Below are 20,495 nucleotides of genomic sequence, written 5' to 3'. Positions count from 1 at the left end.
AGAACATCCTCAGCATCGTCCGGCAGATGTTAAAGGACCTCAGTCTCCTCAGGAAATAGAGACGGCTCTGACCTTTCTTGTAGACAGCCTCAGTGTTCTTTGGCCAGTCCAGTTTATTGTCAATTCATACCCCCAGGTATTTGTAATCCTCCACCATGTCTACACTGACCCCCTGGATGAAAACGGGTCACCGGTACCTTAGCTCTCCTCAGGCCTACCACCAGCTCCTTAGTCTTTTTCACATTAAGCTGCAGATAATTCTGCTCACACTATGTGACAATGTTTCCTACCGTAGCCCTGTACTCAGCCTCATCTCCCTTGCTGATGCGTCGAACTATGGCAGAGTCATCCGAAAACTTCTGAAGATGACAAGACTCTGTGCAGTAGTTAAGTCCGAGGTGTGAATGGTGAAGAGAAAGGGAGACAAGACAGTCCCCTGTGGAGCCCCAGTGCTGCTGATCACTCTGTCGGACACACAGTGTTGCAAGCACACGTACTGTGGTCTGCCAGTCAGGTAATCAAGAATCCATGATACCAGGGAAGCATCCACCTGTATCGCTGTCAGCTTCTCCCCCAGCAGAGCAGGGCGGATGGTGTTGAACGCACTGGAGAAGTCAAAAAACATGACCCTCACAGTGCTCGCTGGCTTGTCCAGGTGGGCGTAGACACGGTTCAGCAAGAAGATGATGCTACCATTCCACCGAGATGCAGCACTGAGCATCATAGGAAGTCATTCCTGCCTGTGGCCATCAAACTTTACAACTCCTCCCTTGGAGGGGCTGACATCCTGGATTTATTTCATAATTTACATATTACTATTTAACTATTTATGGTTCTATTACTATCTTTTATTTATGGAGCAACTGTAATGAAAACCAATTTCCCCCGGGATTAGTAAAGTATGACTATGACTATGATGTTCAATCTTTGAATCTAATCAAGACTTTCAAACATTGTGGGGACCTTTTCTGAATTATTTTAAAAACCTTTGATTTGCTGTTGAAGCACAGATGATGACTAACAATCTTTTTTTCTACTAATCAGCTTCGGTCTTTGTAGTGGGTTAGATTTTTTTTATGTAATAAAATTATCATTTTTCAATGTTACAAACTAATTGACTTGTACAAATCTTTATAAGGAGTCTTTTCATGTGATTTAGCTGAACGTATTGACATTTTTTTTCCTGTACTCTGTATTGTTATATATATAAATTAATAAAAATATTGAAAGAGAAAGGGCAAATAAAGATAAGGCAGGGTCAAGCAGAGCAGTTGTCATGTGAGTGGGCAACTGTTAGAGTGGCTTTGGCTCATCAGGCTTGGGCGAGGCAAAATCTGGTCAGTTTCTTCTTCTCCTTCTTTATTCTTGTCTGTTACAGCACAGTGCAGTGAGAATGGCTCCAGGGTGCTGTGTTGTGTTCTGTGTGTGCAAGATGTGGGAATTCTGGCCTCCAGCCTCCCAGATAACCACATCTGCACCAGGAGCACGGAGCTGCGGCTCCTCAGGGAACGCGTGAAGGAACTGGAGCTGCAGCTCGATGACCTTCGGCTCATATGTGAGACTGAGGAAGTGAGAGATAGGAGCCACAGGGAGGTAGTCACCCCAAGGTTGCAGGGGGCAGGTAACTGGGTGACTGTTAGAGAAATGGGCAGCCAGTGCAGAGTACCCCTATGGTCATTCCTCTCAATAGTAAGCATACCATTTTGCATTCCGTTGAGGGGGATGACCAAACTGGTGGGGGGTGGGGGAGGCGGCGGGAGACGCAGAGACCAGGTCTCTGGTGCTCTGGTTCAGAGGAGAAGAGAGGTGAAGAGGACTTAGTGGTGCTAGGAGATTCTGTAGTCGGGGGAATAGAGATGAGATTCAGTGGACACAACCGAGACACCGCCTAGGTGACAGTCAGGGATGTCTCAGGCCCATGCCATTCTCAAGGGTGAGGGTGAGCAGCCAAACATAGACCAGGTGAGGAGGTCTTGCAGAGAGATTTTAGAGAGCTAGGTAGAAAGCTGAGAAATAGGACCTACAGGGTAGTAATCATTGGATTGATACCTGTGCCATGTGTCAGTGAGGTTAAGAATAGGATGATTTGGCAGATGAAATGTTTGGCTGAGGAATTGGTACACAGGGCAGGAGTTCAGATTTCAGGATCATTGGGATCACCTGTACAAAAGGGATGGGTTACACCTGAACCCGAGGGGGACCAATAGCAGACAGATTTGCTGGAGCTCTTTGGGAGGGCTTAAACTAATATGGCAGGGGGATAGCAAGTGGAGTAATTGGGCTAAGGATGGGAGGCAGTACGTACTGAGACTGCGAGCAAGGGCAGGCTGATTACAGAACAAAATTGTGGTCAATAGGATGAGTTGCAATGTAAAAGGGGGACAAAACCAAAAAGGGTGAATCCAGGACTGAAGATATTATATTTGAATGCACACAGTATATGGAATAAGGTAGATGAACTTGTACGCAGTTACAGAGTGGCAGGTATGATGTTGTGGGCATTACTGAATCATAGCTGAAAGAAGATTATAGCTGGGAGATTAAAGTCCAAGGACAAACATTGTATCAAAAGGACAGGCATGTTGGCCAAGGGGGTGGGGTGGCTTGTTGGTAAAAAAAAAAAATGAAATCAAACAACAGGAATTCTGCAGATGCTGGAAATTCAAGCAACACACATCAAAGTTGCTGGTGAACGCAGCAGGCCAAGCAGCATCTGTAGGAAGAGGTGCAGTCGACGTTTCAGGCTGAGACCCTTCGTCAGGACTAACTGAAGGAAGAGTGAGTAAGGGATTTGAAAGTTGGAGGGGGAGGGGGAGATCCGAAATGATAGGAGAAGACAGGAGGGGGAGGGATAGAGCCAAGAGCTGGACAGGTGATAGGCAAAAGGGGATACGAGAGGATCATGGGACAGGAGGTCCGGGAAGAAAGACAAGGTGGGGGGGGACCCAGAGGATGGGCAAAAGGTATATTCATATATTCAGAAGGACAGAGGGAGAAAAAGGAGAGCGAGAGAAAGAATGTGTGCATAAAAATAAGTAACAGATGGGGTATGGGGGGAGGTGGGGCCTTAGCGGAAGTTAGAGAAGTCGATGTTCATACCATCAGGTTGGAGGCTACCCAGACTGAATATAAGGTGTTGTTCCTCCAACCTGAGTGTGGCTTCATCTTTACAGTACAGGAGGCCGTGGATAGACATGTCAGAATGGGAATGGGATGTGGAATTAAAATGTGTGGCCACTGGGAGATCCTGCTTTCTCTGGCGGACAGAGCATAGATGTTCAGCAAAGCGGTCTCCCAGTCTGCGTCGGGTCTCGCCAATATATAAAAGGCCACATCGGGAGCACCGAACGCAGTATATCACCCCAGTCGACTCACAGGTGAAGTGTTGCCTCACCTGGAAGGACTGTTTGGGGCCCTGAATGGTGGTAAGGGAGGAAGTGTAAGGGCATGTGTAGCACTTGTTCCGTTTACACGGATAAGTGCCAGGAGGGAGATCAGTGGGGAGGGATGGGGGGGGACAAATGGACAAGGGAGTTGTGTAGGGAGCGATCCCTGCGGAATGCGGAGGGTGGGGGGGGAGGGAAAGATGTGCTTAGTGGTGGGATCCCGTTGGAGGTGGCGGAAGTTACGGAGAATAATATGTTGGACCCGGAGGCTGGTGGGGTGGTAGGTGAGGACCAGGGGAACCCTATTCCTAGTGGGGTGGCGGGAGGATGGAGTGAGAGCAGATGTACGTGAAATGGGGGAGATGCGTTTAAGAGCAGAGTTGATAGTGGAGGAAGGGAAGCCCCTTTAAAAAAGGAAGACATCTCCCTCATCCTATAATGAAAAGTCTCATCCTGAGAGCAGATGCGGCGGAGACGGAGGAATTGCGAGAAGGGGATGGCGTCTTTGCAAGAGACAGGGTGAGAAGAGGAATAGTCCAGATAGCTGTGAGAGTCAGTAGGCTTATAGTAGACATCAGTGCATAAGCTGTCTCCAGAGACAGAAAGATCTAGAAAGGGGAGGGAGGTGTCGGAAATGGACAAGGTAAACTTGAGGGCAGGGTGAAAGTTGGAGGCAAAGTTAATAAAGTCAACGAGTTCTGCATGCGTGCAGGAAGCAGCGCCAATGCAGTCGTCGACGTAGCGAAGGAAAAGTGGGGGACAGATACCAGAATAGGCACGGAACATAGATTGTTCCACAAACCCAACAAAAAGGCAGGCATAGCTAGGACCCATACGGGTGCCCATAGCTACACCTTTAGTTTGGAGGAAGTGGGAGGAGCCAAAGGAGAAATTATTAAGAGTAAGGACTAATTCTGCTAGACAGAGCAGAGTGGTGGTAGAGGGGAACTGATTAGGTCTGGAATCCAAAAAGAAGCGTAGAGCTTTGAGACCTTCCTGATGGGGGATGGAAGTATATAAGGACTGGACATCCATGGTGAAAATAAAGCGGTGGGGGCCAGGGAACTTAAAATCATCGAAAAGTTTAAGAGCGTGGGAAGTGTCATGAACATAGGTCGGAAGGGATAAAACAGTGTCGAGGTATGCAGAAACGAGTTCGGTGGGGCAGGAGCAAGCTGAGACAATAGGTCGGCCAGGACAGGTAGGTTTGTGGATCTTGGGTAGGAGGTAGAAACGGGAAGTGTGGGGTGTGGGAACTATAAGGTTGGTAGCAGTGGATGGGAGATCCCCTGAGCGGATAAAGTCGGTGATGGTGTGGGAGACAATGGCCTGGTGCTCCTTAGTGGGGTCACGATCGAGGGGTAAATAAGAGGAGGTATCCGCGAGTTGTCGCTGTGCCTCGGCAAGGTAGAGGTCAGTACGCCAGACTACAACAGCAGCTCCCTTATCGGCGGGTTTAATAATAAGGTTAGGATTAGTGCGGAGGGAGTGGAGAGCAGAGCGTTCCGAAGGAGTGAGGTTGGAATGGGGACAAGGTGCGGTGAAGTCGAGACGGTTGATGTCCTGTCGGCACTTAGCGATAAAGAGATCCAGAGCAGGCAGAAGACCAGAGCAGGGTGTCCATGAAGAAGAGGAGGGTTGAAAACAGGAGAAGGGGTCATCGGTGGGGGTGGAAGAGTCCTTGTCGAAGAAGTAGGCTGGGAGACGGAGACGGTGGAAGAAAAGTTCCGCATCGTGGCGACCACGGAACTCGCTGAGGTGTGGGCGAAGGGGGACAAAGGTGAGGCCCTTACTGAGGACAGTGCATTCTGCCTCCGACAGTTGAAGGTCGGAGGGGATGGTAAAGACCCGGCACGGATGACACCTGGGATCAGAGGGGGGAGGGGAGAGACTGGGGGTGTCAGTGGAGAGGGGAGGGTTGGGGTGAGAGGAAGATGGAGCCTCCGAGGGCCCAGGAGTTGACGGTGGGATCTGAGGAAGACGGGGCTGCGGAGTGGTGGTGGGGGAAGGGGAGACGGGAGTCACAACAGCAGCACATAAAGACCCGGCCTGGAGTTCAAGGCTGGCGTCGCAGTTGGTGGTTGCGTAATCGCTTTGAAGGTGTCCATGGTTGTTGCTGGAGTCCGGGTTTTGAATATGCCCTGAGGTGTTGGAGCCGCCGAGATCAGTGGCAGGGGCCGCAATCTGAAGTTCATGCCTGCTACCATCGGGGCCGGCAGGCTCTGGAGTCCGTAGATGTAGGATCTTGCGATCTTTGCCTAAGATGACAAAGTCAAAAAAACGGCGATTGCAGGCGTGAATCCGACGGAGGATGAAATAACCGGTAGGACCATTACAGGCGGCGAAGAGAGTGTCCCGAAGGTGTGGAAGGGTCTGGGATAAGGACACCAAGTACCTCCTCATGGCGGAGAGAGTCGCCTTCAGAGCTTGACGGGAGAAGCGGCGAGAGGCAGAGTCAATAAAATGTGAGTACCTGGGATCCTCAGAAGGTCCAAATTGAGAGGCTTGGAAATGAATCCTAAAGCCAACTGGAGTAAGTTGGCGACGGAGGCACGTTCCAAGAAAGGATATATGGCTGTTATAGCGAGTCTGAGTCAAAGTGTGGTCGAAAAGTTGAAGAGCCAAAGAAATTACAGATGGGGAGCAGTGAGAGATGGTTTCACTGAACTCCCGTCGAAGAGAGGATCTAAACTTCTTCGGTGTAGGCATCACCGGAAGAGGCTTCGCAGTAGTGGTCTAGATGATTGTTACATGACTTGTCTGGGAGAAGAAAGAAGAAAGAGGACATTCGTATAAATGTTAAGATGTTTGTCCTTGAAGATTTTATGTCTCCTATTTTAGTAGTATGTAGTTGTATCTATTTTCTGTCCATATTTTGTGGCATCTTTGTTTTGGTAATCTGTCCCTTGGTTTGGGGTGCAGTAGAAGCAAATGAGTGTAGTTTCGTTTTCATACTTGGGAGTTCATTAGTTGTTAGCCAGAGGGAGTGAGCCACAGAGAATGATATCTTTTGTTGACTACTTAATTACACTAACTTTACTAATTAGAACACTTAGTTGCACTGATTTGAATGCTAAGATCACTAATTTAGCTTCATTAGTTTTTTATTGTTACCACATCGTTTGTCTTTACTGATTTCACAATAAAGGATCGAATGTACCTTTTTTGACTTGGAAATTTGTTATTTGGAAGTGCATCATACAGTGTCGATTGCCTTGGTTTAGTCTCTCAGTGGTGTTGGGTTGTTTTCAAGTAACCCCTACATTACCATTTTGAGAGGTCTAGAATATAAAAGCAATGATGTAATGCTGAGGTTCTAGAAGACTTCACTTTAAGTCTATCAGATTGCACTTGGAGTTTTGTGGGCTGTTTTGGGCCCCTCATTTAAGAAAGGATGTGCTGGTATCGGAGAGTGTCGAGAGAAGATGCATGAGAATTATCCCAGGAATGAAAGGGTTAATGAATGAAGAGCAATTGATGGTCCTAGTCCTGTACTCACTGGAGTTTAGAAGAATGAAGGGGCTATTTCATCGAAACCTGTCGAATATTGAAAGGCCAGAAAGAGTGGATGTGGAGAGGATGTTTTCAATAGTGGGGGAGTCCAGGACTAGACAGCACAGCCCCAGAATAGACTGATGTCCCTTTAAAACAGAGATGAGGAGGCATTTCTTTGGCCAGGGAGTGGTGAGTCTGTGGAATTCATTGCCACAGACGGCTGTGAAGGCTAAGTCATTGGGAATATTTAAAGCAAGCAGAGGTTGATAGGTTCTTGATTAGGCAATAAGACCATAATACAATGGAGCAGGTTCAGGCCATTCAGCCCATTGAGTCTTCTCCATTCTTACCTGGCTGATTTATTATCCCTCTCAATCCTATTCTTCTGCCTTCTCCTCGTAGCCTTTGATGCCTTCACTAACAAAATACCTGTCAACCTGAGTAAGGGCATCAAAGGTTACTGGGGGAAGGCAGAAGAATGAGAGGGATAATAAATCAGCCAAAATGGGATGGTAGAGCAGACTGAAAGGGCTGAATGTCCTAATTGTGCTCCTATGTCTTATGGTCTTAAAACAGCAACAATCTTAAAATTTATTCATTGCAGTTTACATGTTGCACAGGGTAACTTGTACAGTATATGTATTGATATTGATATGTATACGGCCAGAATGTGCCTTTCAGTATTCTTCTCCGTCATCTTCCTCTGGCAAGGTGTCTGCCCCCACTTCTTCATAGTCTTTCTCCAGCGTAGCCAAATCTTCCCTTGCCTCTGCAAACTCTCCCTCTTCCATGCCCTCACCCACAAACCAATGGACAAATGCACGCTTGGTGTACATCAAGTCAAACTTGTGGTCCAGGCGCGCCCAGGCTTCAGCTATGGCTGTCGTGTTGCTCAGCATGCAGACGGCTCGCTGGACCTTCGCCAGGTCACCCCCTGGTACCACAGTGGGAGGCTTGTAATTGATCCCAACCTGACAATCAGAGGAGCAGAAGCCATTTTAGGACTTCTTGTACACTGTGTTTTATAGGATTGCTTTATATTTACATTTATTTGTGTTTTTTCCCTTCCCCATCCCTTTTCTTCTATTCCCCACTCTGGCCCCTTACCTCTTCTCCCCACCTGCCTATCATTTACCCCTGTGCCCTTCCTCCTTCCCTTTCTCCCATGATCCACTCCCTTCTTCTCCAGCCCTTTACCTTTCCCACCCGCTTGGTTTCACTATCACATTCTAACTTGTCCTCCTTCCCCTCCTTCCACATTTTTATTCTGGAGTCTTCCCTTTTCCTTTCCAGTCCTGATGAAAGATCTCAGCCAATTATTCATTTTCATTGATGCTGCCTGGCCTGCCGAGTTCCTCCAGCATTTTGTGTGTGTTGCTCTAGATTTCCAGGATCTGCAGAATCTCCTGTGTTTGTGTTTTTTATGGTGTTCTTTATGGTTATTGTGTGTTTCTTTTATGCTGCATCAGATCTGGACCAACAAACATTTCATTCTCCTTTATACTTGTATACTGCAGAATAACAATAAACAATCTTGAATCTTTAGTTGTTGATAAAAAATCTAATCAGAACCAGAATCAGGTTTTTTTTAAAATCACTGACCTGTTTATGTAATGAAATTTGTTTTGTGGCAGCAGTACAGTGCAATTACTATAAGTTACAACCAGGAATATAAGAATACATGAAATTATATATATATTTCTTATTGTAATTTATAATTTTTTAAACTTATGTAATTCAATGTACTACTGCTGCAAAACAACAAATTTCATGACATACTGTATGCTCTGATGTGCATGTCAGTGACAAGCCCGGAAGTCACTTTCCTTCCCCAGCTGCCCTCGTGACTCCTCGCCTGGTGAGAAAGACCGGAAGTCTTCCCTAAAATGCAAACTTGTGTTTTGATGGTATTTGACTTCAGGAGAACTTGCACCACTCACACTCATCTTTAATACCTTGGAACACTCAGACTGTGCCTTCTGTGTCAACTGCAAGAACTACCAACCTCCAGGGAGTGTACATCACATAAACCCCTCGTGGTCTCAGAAAACATCCTACACAGTCAAAGCTAACACTTCTACTTTCCGAGGAGACCTTTGTGCCGACCTTGTACGAGCAATCAAACCCTTCCCTCGCACACAGTCCCTCACTTTTCCTCTTTCTCTCCTTTTGAAGGTATTCAGAGAATTGTTAGTATGGAACTGTTGTAAAATGTGTTGACTGGAAAACTTGAGTTGCTCTTATCTGAGGGAAGTTGAAGGGATATTTTGGTTCTGCTTCATAAGATCACAAGACATAGGAGCAGATTATGGCCATTTGGCCCAGAGTCTGCTCGTCCATTCATTCATGCCTGATTTATTATCCCTCTCAACCCCATTCTTCTGCCTTCTCCTTGCAACCAACGACTTATCAACCTCCCTTTAAATATACCCAATGACATAGCCTCCACAGATTCACCACCCTCTGGCTAAAGAAATTCCTCCTCATCTCTGTTCCAAAGGGAAGGCCTTCTATTTTGAGGCTGTGGCTTCTGGTCCTAGACTCTCACACTATAGGAAACATCCTCTCCACATGTACTCAAACTAGGCCTTTCAACATTCAGTAGGTTCCAATGAGATTTCCCTCCTCCTTCTTCTAAATTCTACATGTACAGGCCCAGAGCCATCAAACACTCATATGTTAACCTTTTATTCCTGGAAATATTCTCGTGAAACTCCTCTGGACCCTCTCCATTACTTGCACATCCTTTCTTAGATAAGGAGCACAAATACTCCAAGTGTGATCTGTCCAGTGCCTTATAAAACCTCAGTATCACATTACATTTGCCATCCTTACCACCAGCTCAACCTGCAAGTTAACCTTTAGGAAATTGAGTTAACCTTCATTGGGAATGAGATACACGGGCTGTGGATAAGAGGAGAGGTGTTTTGATAACTCTCACCTTGAACCCAGTAGGGCACCAGTCCACAAACTGAATCGTCCGCTTGTTCTTAATGGTGGCGATGGCGGCATTGACGTCCTTGGGCACCACGTCACCCCGGTAGAGCATGCAGCATGCCATATACTTTCCGTGGCGAGGGTCACACTTCACCATCTGGTTGGCAGGCTCGAAGCAGGCATTGGTGATCTCGGCCACGGACAGCTGCTCATGGTAGGCCTTTTCCACAGAGATAATGGGCGCGTAGGTGACCAGTGGGAAGTGGATGCGTGGGTAGGGGACCAGGTTTGTCTGGAACTCTGTCAGGTCGACATTCAAAGCCCCGTTGAAGCGCAGTGAGGCAGTGATGGAGGACACTATCTGACCAATCAGACGATTGAGATTGATGTATGTGGGGCAATCTATGTCGAGGTTTCTACAGCAGATGTCATAAATGGCTTCGTTGTCCACCATGAAGGCACAGTCAGAGTGCTCCAAGGTAGTGTGAGTGGTGAGAATGGAGTTGTAGGGCTCCACCACGGCTGTGGAGATCTGTGGAGCTGGGTAGATTGCAAACTCCAGCTTGGATTTCTTCCCATAATTGACAGATAGACGCTCCATCAACAGGGAGGTGAAGCCGGATCCCGTACCTCCACCAAAGCTGTGGAATATCAGGAAGCCTTGGAGACCCATGCATTGGTCTGACTGAAAAAGACAAAGGATAAGCACAAAGGGGCCTGCTGATGCTGGAAATCCAGAGCAACACACACAAAATGCTGGAGGAATTCAACAGGTCAGGCATCATCTATGGAAATGAATAACAATAAGCGTTTCAGGTGAGACCCTTCATCAGGACTGGAAAGGATGGGAGCAGGAGCCAGGTGAGGGGAAAGTGGGTGGGTGGGGGGTTGAAGTAAGAAGCTGTGAAGGGACAGGTAAAGGGCTGAAGGAGGAATTTGATAGGAGAGGATAGTGGGCAATGGAAGCAAGACAAGAAGGAGGGGAACCAGTGGGAGTTGATGAGTGGGTAAGGAGAATGGAAAAAGAAAGAAGGGAGATGAGGTGAAATTACCAGGTTAGTGAAATCAATGTTCATGCATCAGGTTGGAGGCTACCCAGATGGGATATGAGGTGTTGCTCCTCCAATCTGAAAGGGGGTTTATTTTGGCAGTAGAGGAGGCCATGGATTGACATGTGACGATGGGAATGCGAAGCCAGAATAAGAAGATGGGGAAAGGAGGAGTACAAGCTGGCAGGTGATGGTGAGACCAGGTGAGGGAGAAGGTGGGATGAATTAAGAAGCTGGGAGGGAATAGGTGGAAGAGGCAAACAGCAGTCTGAGAATAAACAGCCAATCCTCCCTCCTTGGGGAGAAAACAACAAAAGAAATTCTTCAGATGCTGGAAATCTGGAGCAACACACAAAATGCTGGAGGAACTAAGCAGGTCAGGCAGCATCTACGGAGGGGAAGCCTCTAACCTCACTGCATGAACCAATTTCACTAACTTACAGTAATTTCTCTCCCTTTCTCCACTCTTCAATTCTCCATTCTGACTCCCGTTACCCCCTCTCTTTTCCTATCCTGCCCATCACCTCCCCCTTCTCCCCTTCCTTCTATGGTCCACTCTCCTCTCCTATCAGATTCCTTCTTCTCTCAGCCCATTACCTCTTCCACATATCATTTCCCAGCTTCTTACTTCATTTCCTGTTCCCCTACTCACCCACCTTCCCCCTTACCCGACTTCATTTCCTGGGATGTTGACTGTTTTTCCCCTCTATAGATGCTGCTTCCAGCATTTTGTATGTGTTACTCTGGATTTCCAACATTTGCAGAATCTCTTGTGTTTACTGAAAGGAATTGTCAATGTTGTGGGTCAAGGATTTGTATAGCGACAGATAGTGGAAAGGGGAAGGGTAAGACTGCATCAGGCTGGTGATAGGTTGCCCAGGGAGGGGTGAAGGATGGGCAGCAGTGTGGAGGAAAGGGGTTAAGCTTGAGGACTGGGGAATGGGAGAATCGTGGGGACAGCATGATAAAAAAACAGAATGGATCTATCTTCTTTGTACTAACAATCGATCTGGTATCAATGAGGAACTGGTTGTATAGATGCTAATTGTTGAGAGGCAATGTGATTAACAAATTACAAAAAGAGAAAATCTGCAGATGCTGGAAATCAGTGGGCCTTGGCCCGAAACTTCGACTACACTTTTTTCCCAAAGATGCTGCCTGGCCTGCTGAGTTCCTGCAGCATTTTGAGGTTAACATTTTGTTTGGTACTCTGGGGAATGAGGAACTGATTGTACAAACAAGAGAAAATTTGCAGATGCTGGAAATCCTAGGATGCTGAAGGAACTAAGCAGGTCAGGTAAGAAGTCACACACATCAAAGTTGCCGGTGAACGCAGCAGGCCAGGCGGCATCTCTAAGAAGAGGTACAGTTGACGTTTCGGGCCGAGACCCTTCGTCAGGACTAACTGAAAGAAGAGCTAGTAAGAGATTTGAAAGTGGGAGGGGGAGGGGGAGATCCAAAATGATAGGAGAAGACAGGAGGGCGAGGGATGGAGCCAAGAGCTGGACAGGTGATTGGCAAAGGGGATATGAGAGGATCATGGGACAGGAGGTCCGGGGAGAGAGATGGGGGGGGGAGCCCAGAGGATGGGCAAGGGGTATAGTCAGAGGGACAGAGGGAGAAAAAGGAGAGAGAGAGAGAGAGAAAGAATGTGTGTATATAAATAAATAATGGATGAGGTACGAGGGAGAAGTGGGGCATTAGCGGAAGTTTGAGAAGTCAATGTTCATGCCATCAGGTTGGAGGCTACCCAGACGGAATACAAGGTGTTGTTCCTCCAACGTGAATGTGGCTTCATCTTTACTGTAGAGGAGACTGTGGATAGACATATCAGAATGGGAATGGGACGTGGAATTAAAATGTGTGGCCACTGGGAGATCCTGCTTTCTCTGGCGGACAGAGCGTAGGTGTTTCGGGCCGAAACCCTTCGGCAGGGCCTGTGCTAATGTTGTGTAAATTGCAGAAACCGTATCAGGAGACCGTCTGACCTAGTATGATTAGATTTACTGTATAAATTGGAACAGTAATCTTGCGTTGGCAGAGTCCCTGTGAATTCACGAAGTAAAGGTGGTAACCAGCTTCGAGGTCTTTGCCTACTTTGTGTTTGATCGGTACTAAATTCTCTAACAGAATCTGGTGACAAGGATGGGATCCCAATGAACCCATCTGAAAGACCTGCTTATTGTCAAGATCAGACCAGGGTAGCCACCCATGAGACTTGCTTGAAAGATCGAGGTCAAGACCAGGGTAGGGAGTGGAGCTGCCACATACCGACCGGTGACCATCCCTGAGTTTGGACTCAGAACAAGATAGGGTTTGGAAGCTCGGATTAAAAGACTATGAAAACGAAGGCTATTAAAAGATGGTATTAAAACAGTTAAGACCTCGAGATTAGAACCTGCCCCATTGGCCAATGGAAAAGGGTAAAGGGATTATACAGAGTATAAGATTATATGTTTTTGAGTGTACATCTCTGTATGTTTTAAGTGTTTACGTCCTTTGTAGACAGCAATTAACAGGTAGGTAAAATGGGTAACCGGGACAGTAAACCCCAGAAAGAAAATTGGAGAAGCAATTATGGATCAACACCAAACGCCAGGATGTGGCCTGCTGGTCCCCTGATGACAGTGCATATGAACAAGAACACCAGAAAGAAGATAGAAAAATATTAGGAAGATGAGACAGCTCTTAGGCTGGTTCTCCTGGGGTCGCCCGTGGACAAGGTTTGGCTGGAAATGGGAGATAGCGGGTACTCTATAACTTTTTCTTGGGATTTCTGTGGGTGGAGAGGTGTGGGTTGGCCTCAGGGCAGATCCTCTGATCTAAAGAAGATTCTGTATTGGCGAAATGAAACAAAAGCTGGGGACCACAGATCCCAATTGGGACATAGAGTATATGATGTGGTGTTTTGACATATGGGGAGAGGTAGGTAAGCAACACCAGCCTCTGAAGGTTAAACCTAAAAAAGAGGAAGAACAAATTACACAAAAGGCCCAGGCAACCCCCCCCCCCCCACGCTCACTGCCACATCAGAATTCTCGGCTCCGACGGCCTCAGGCACTGGACTGTATGTTCAAATAGCACCACCTTCCCGTTGTCTGGAACTTCTGGATGATAGAGAAATAGTTGATGGGGAGCCCCAGCATCGTGACTGTCCACAGCAGCAACAGCAGAGGGAACCGGCGGTTCCTGTGGGGGAGTGGGGATTGGGACATCACGACCCAGGGACTGAGGGGAGAACCATTCACAGACCAGGTCAAGTGACAGACCTGTGACAAGTTCACAAACATACGGGGCACATGGGGGCCAAACTGAGGAGTGGTTGGTGAATAGTTCAGACTCTCTGCTCCAGGCTGCTCACAAAATAGTAGGGAATGTCCCAATACTCAAACCCTGGACCCTGGCTGAGGTATGCAACATGATTAGTGAAACCCCAGTCCACTACGCAAACCAGTAGCCTTCTATAGTTGGTTGGACCAGACTTGCCAAATGTTTAATCCATTACCTGGAGATGTCCAGGCATTGTTTAAGGAGACTATGGGATTTCCTGGCCAGGAGTTAGAACAGGATTTCCCAATGCGCCCCAGGAACCACGAGGGTACTGGGCCCCACCACCGGGGAATGGTGATGGGAGTCCTACTGATGGAATGAATGCTTGGCTGAACAGAGCAAAAGATGCCATTCTCGCAGGAGCCAGGCAACACAGTGACTTTGGAGAAATAACTAGATGTCAGCAAAAGAAGGGGGAGACTACTACTGATTTTTTTGCCCAGTTTGAAGGTACTTGGGAGTCTAGTGCAGGAATCCCCCCACTGGGAAACGACCCACTGGCAGTGCAAGCATTTATTAATTAGCACGTTCTTTTAAATTCACCAATCTGGAATGGCAAAACAAAAATTGGGAGGATGTCATTAATGAGGATTTGGATAGGAGTGGACTATTTAAAAATCACAGAGAAAAGGAACAGTGTGTGCAACAAAAGTGAGGTGAGTTGAGAGAGAGACCAAGTGTAGAAACGAGAGACAGGATGTATGCAGGTGGTGTGGAAGGAAAGGTCATTGGGCTAAGGAGTGCTGAAGCAGATGGAGTGAAAAGGGAAGAGACCCTGATAAAGACAAAAGAGGGGAATTAGGACCAGGCACAAACCCTTTAATTGTAACCCCTTTAACCAAGAATGGGGGGGCCACGAAGGGTGGGCAATACAGGCAGCAATTATCAGGCTTTGAAGAAACCTCATGTTAGACACAGATAATAGAAGAATACGAGTCCTGATCGATTCCTGTGCTACAGAATCACCCGTGCACCCTTCCGTGGCATTACCTTAAGACTGTAGGAATAGTAATAGTTCCTATCAAAGAACCCCCTGTCCAAGCCTGTTGAAATAAAGACCGGGAATAATTTGATTGATGAAACATTTGTTGTAGCTGAGAATTTACCTGTTAATTTGCTTGGATGCCATTATTCATTGTACCTCTGAAGGATTGTATCTTGAAATTCCCAAAAACAGACTGCCTGAACTCCGCTATAAGAAACTGAGGACCCAGCTACTCTCTATAGCTAGTGTTTTGAGGGAAATTCCTGGGAAAATTGGCTATGGCAGCAAATTGAAGCTGACATTAAAGCAGGGGGATTTCTGGACGCTGTAATTGAAACTTGTAAACTAGTAACTGCACTACATTGTACTGCGGCCTTCCGGGATCCAGATCCCAATGACAATTATAGAAACCAAGCAAATCAACATGAAGGCAAGAGGGGGCTAATATTCTTATCGGGTAGGGTAATTTTTGGCCCTGAGGGATTAGCAGCTGAGGTTCAGTTCAAAAGAAAACAGGAGGAATTCTTCCTCAGGGGCACACATTCACTGCCCCATGTCTGATTAGCAGTGAAATCCCCTTTTAAGCCTAAGGATTTGGGAACTATGGTGAGGCGGGTGTTGGAATGCAGAACACCACCTAACCAGAGAGGGGTGACTTACTATGGACCAGATACAGGGGTAATCACAGTAACTGCGTTATGTGCCAACTGTGAATTCCATAGACAGAGAACTCCTCCTGTACTCCAATTGAGTGATCCACAAGGTATTCACAGGGTGGATCTTGTATCCTGGACACAACATAGAATTATGTTGGACTAGTGAAATCTGTAGCTCCCCATCAGGTGACTCTTAAACGAAACACCCGACTACCGTCCATCAGGCAATAGCGCCCATCTCCAGGGACCGTCAGCAGTTTTGAACCTGTCATAGGGATGCTATTGCAACAAGGGGTTCTGCGACTAGCTCGAAGCCCTTCCGGACACAAATGTGACATTGGCCTTTATCCCTTCGGAGTCCTGTTGGTATATGGTGATTGAATTGTGCTCTGCCTTTTTTCTCTATACCACTGTGCAAGGTCAGTCAGTGTCTGCTTTTGTATATAATGGACAGCATTATATGTGGACAAGACTACCGCAGGGCTGTACAGAAAGCCCAGCTGTCTACACAGCCACTAACCGGGATGATCTAGTAAATTTACTACTGCCCAGAGGCAGCATGGTTTTACAATATGCAGATGAGTTATTGTTGCCTCACAGACACTGACTGATTGTAGAGAAGAGTCTGTGACGTTGTTGAATCGTTTGGCCGCCAGAGGACATAGAGCCTCCCTGTTAAAATTATAACTCTGCCAGCCTATAGGAACATATCTGGGTGTGTACTGCGCAAGGGAACCCACCATTCGAGGCTGCAGCTTGTGACTGCCATTGTGCAGGCTCCCAGACCTGCAACCAAAAAAAAAAAAACAGATAGTGGTGGTGGCTTTCCTGGGAATGAGGAATTACTGCTGACACTGGGTAGCTGAATACTGCATCTATGACGCTGCCCTACGAGACGCAGTAACCTAGGCTGAACCTGACACCATACAATGGACAGAATATGAAGCAGGCGTATGAGGCACTAAATGGTGCCCTAATACAGGCCCCCGATTACAGCAAGCCGTTTCAGCTACTGTACATGTGAAGGAAGAGGAGGGTTTCGCAAGTGCGTATTAACCCAAGAACATGGCGACTTACAATAAACCAGTGTCATATTATTGCATCCTGTGGCCTCCGCTGGTTAGATGAATGCCAGGATGTTTAAGGGCAGTGGCAGTGATAGCAGTAATGGTTGAGAAGGCTGCCCTGTTAATACTAGACCATGCCTGTCCGGTACTGACACCTCATGTTGTAATGCTGCTCAACTCAGCTGCTACGCAACATTTCACCACTGCCTGCCGCATGGGACACAAGGTCATGTTACTCAGCAAGTCAAATTTAATTTCTGGAAGACCACTCGCACTGAACCCGGCTACACTGGTCTCTATGACAGAGTCCTCAGAACCCCATGACTGTGTAAAAATAGTAGAGCCTGTTATGTCACCATGACCTGACCTATCCATTGTACCCAGATTTAATAGTCATTACGGACGGCTCTTCCAGCAAGCCTAATGACCACACCATACTGCCAGGCTATGATAGTGACTCCCTTAGATACTTTGGAAGTAAGAACCCTTCCCCAAAGGACGTCTGCTCAGGCAGCTGAGCTTTCTGCTCTAAAGCAAGCTTGCATTTTAACCAAAGGATACACAGTAAACATTTGTACTGACTCTAGTATGCCTTCGGGATGGCACATGATTTTGGGTCACTGGGTTCATTCCATCCATGGGAAAATCCATCCAGCATGCGTATCACAGTAAAAATCTGCTACAAGCAGTTGGGTGGCCTGAACAAATTGCTGTCATTATGTGTGAAGCTGACACTAATGCCTCAGACCCCACAGCTAAAGGAGATGTTGCTGCTGACGTGGCTACTAGGAAAGCCACTGGTGCAGGAAAAGCTATGCTATATGTATGCAGGTGCACCGTATCCCTGTAACCATACCCCAAAGCTGTGAGATTTAATCTCCGCCCAAGACGGGACCCCAGTTAAAGGAGAAGGGAGAATGGAAGGATGTTTTAGCGACTCCGAGGGGTGTGAAAACATCCAGAGAATCACCATGTGTGTCTCAGGGATCTCCTACGTCCTTGTTCAACTAGTACCTGGGAAAGGACACATAGGAAACTGGGGGGGTGGAATTATACAAATACAACAATGACTTGTGCCAGGGTTAATAGTAATTGTGGGGCAGGTTGTGCAAAGCTGTGAGACTTGCCAGAGTCACCTGCTAAATTTAATCGTTTGCCATCTATGGAGACACCATTTGCCAAATTACAGATAGACTTTGGGCACATGCCTGCAGTGGGGTTATAAATACTGATTAGTAATAGTGGACATGTTCTCCAAATGGGTGGAGGCATTTCCCGCTAGAAAAGATGATATTCGAACTGTGGTTAAGACATTAATGAAGGAAATTATTCCTAGATTTGGGGTTCCATACACATTTAACAGTGATAGAGGGACATATTTTACAGGTAAATTAACTAAGGAATGGGGTCAGGCATTAGGATTTACTTGGGAATACCACCTTCCATATCAGCCCCAGTCCTCAGGAGTAGTAGAATGAATGGAGTATTAAAAGATACATTGGCAAAGGTCTGTCAGGAAACCGGATTGATGTGGCCAGACAACACACACAATGCTGAAGAAACTCAGCAGGCCAGGCAGCATCTATGGAAAAGAGTGCTCGTCAAGACTCTTCGGCAGGTCCTTTATGCTCCTATCTTTTTGTACTACTTATTTATTGTTTTATATGTACTTACTGTAATTTATAGTTTTTAAAATTATGTATTGCAATGTACTGCTGCTGCAAAACAACAAATTTAATGACAAATGCCAGTGATATTAAACCCGATTCTTCTGTGTACATAGGAGGCTATTTAGCCCATAGAGTTTATGCCAGCTATCAAAGCAATTCTATCAATACCATTCCAGCATTCATCTCTCTGAAACCTATTCTCTCACATGCCCGTCAAATCCTTTAACTTGCTCACCCTCCTACACCCAGGATAATTTCAGTAGCCAATTAACCTACTAACCAGAAGAGAGGAGAAAATGGAAGTACTCGAGGAAATTTGTGCTACCATATGGAGAATGTACAAACTCCCATTAGACAGTACCACGTCAGGATAGAACAGTTCACTGTAGAATGTGATTGTAGTACCACCTGCTTCATCACTGCATTCCCCATGAGATTTCATTTCTATCCTTTCAAAATTTCCACACCATTTTAAACTCTTCCCAACAGTACTAGCAACCTCAACCTCCTCAAGGATATTGGTGATACAAGGGTGTAAGCCATCTAATTTGCACATGTCCCAACTACTATGGTAAAATCTACTAAATATTTACATGCCCAGAAAGCAAAAAACAAAGCCATCCCTCCTAACTGTCTCTCCAGCCACACACTGTTCTGTTTATATCCACACTTATTAACACATGGCACTGGGACATATCCTAAAACCACCACCCATTTTGTAACTACTTTGCTGGCTCCATAAATTCTGCCTGTAAGACCCTTTCGCTTCTTCTACACATGCTGTTGGTGACAATGTGGATGTCTTATGACTGCTCACGCTCCCCTTTCAAGATACTTTATAGCCTTTTCACCATCTTAATCCTGGCACAAGGGAGGTAACATCCCAATCCTGCAGTCACGTCTACAAATTCAGAAAAGCATGTTTGAGCCACCCACTTAGTTACAAAATCCCTGATCATTATTGCTTTCTTGCTTCTCTCCACCCCCGCTTCCTGTGCAGTTGAGCAATTGCAATGCAGGTTTCTGACTCGACTGCATTTCTGAGGAACCAATGCCCAGTGTCCAAAAACTGTAAATTCTTTTAGGGAGCAATGACTGCCACATCATCAGAGATAGAGAAGAACAACACAGAAACTGGCCCTTCAGCCCATCTAGTCTATGCTGAACCATTTAAACTGCCTACTTCCATTGACCTGGACCAGGATCATAGGCCTCCATACGCCTACCATCCATGTACCTATCCAAACTTCTCTTAAAACATCGAAATTGAGCTCGCATGCACTACTTGTGCTGGCAGGTTGTTCCACACTCTCCCGATCTTCTGAGTGAAGAAGTATTCCTTCATCGAAACAGAAATCTACAGTACATTACAGGCCCTTGGCCTACAAAGTTGTGCCAACCATGTAACCTACTCTAGAAACTGCATAGAATTTCCTTAGCACATAGCCCTCTAATTTTCTAAGCTCCATGTATCTATCTAAGAGGCTCTTAAAAGACCCTATTGTATCTGCTTCCACCACCGCCACCAGTAGTACCTTCCGCGCACCCACCACTCCCTGTGTGAAAAACTTACCCCTGACATTCCAAACACCTTAAAAGTATGCCCCCTCATATTAACCAGTTCAGCCCTGGGAAAAAGCCTCTGGGTATCCACACGATCAATACCCCTCATCATCTTATACACCTCTATCAGGTCACCCTCCATCACTCCAAGGAGAAAAGGCCAAGTTTACTCAACCTATTCTCATAAGGTACGCCCTCCAATCCAGGCAACATCCTTGTAAATCTCCTCTGCACTCTCCCTCTATAGTATCCACATTCTTCCTGTAATGAGGTGACCAGAACTGAACCCACTACTCCAAGTCGGGTCTGATTAAGGGCTTATATAACTGTAACATTAGCTCATGGCGCTTGAACTCA

At 46.5% G+C, this 20,495-nt stretch overlaps 1 protein-coding gene across 1 annotated transcript in view; it reads right to left on the bottom strand.

The window, feature by feature from the left end:
• Positions 1–7,558: 7,558 nt before the first annotated feature.
• LOC140209611 (tubulin alpha-1C chain-like) overlaps positions 7,559–20,495 on the bottom strand; it is a 45,857-nt gene continuing 32,920 nt past the window's right edge. Inside the window, exons 4-5 of the mRNA XM_072277881.1 lie at positions 9,823–10,503; positions 7,559–7,852 (exon numbers count right to left, since the gene is read on the bottom strand). Of these exons, the coding sequence (XP_072133982.1) occupies positions 7,559–7,852; positions 9,823–10,503 (975 nt within the window). The remainder of the gene's footprint in view (positions 7,853–9,822; positions 10,504–20,495) is intronic.

This window comes from Mobula birostris, chromosome 14 (assembly GCF_030028105.1).
Source record: "Mobula birostris isolate sMobBir1 chromosome 14, sMobBir1.hap1, whole genome shotgun sequence".
Classification (NCBI taxonomy): Eukaryota; Metazoa; Chordata; class Chondrichthyes; order Myliobatiformes; family Myliobatidae; genus Mobula; species Mobula birostris.
Note: the sequence above shows the minus strand (reverse complement) of the source record. Positions and strands in the feature narration are given on the sequence as shown.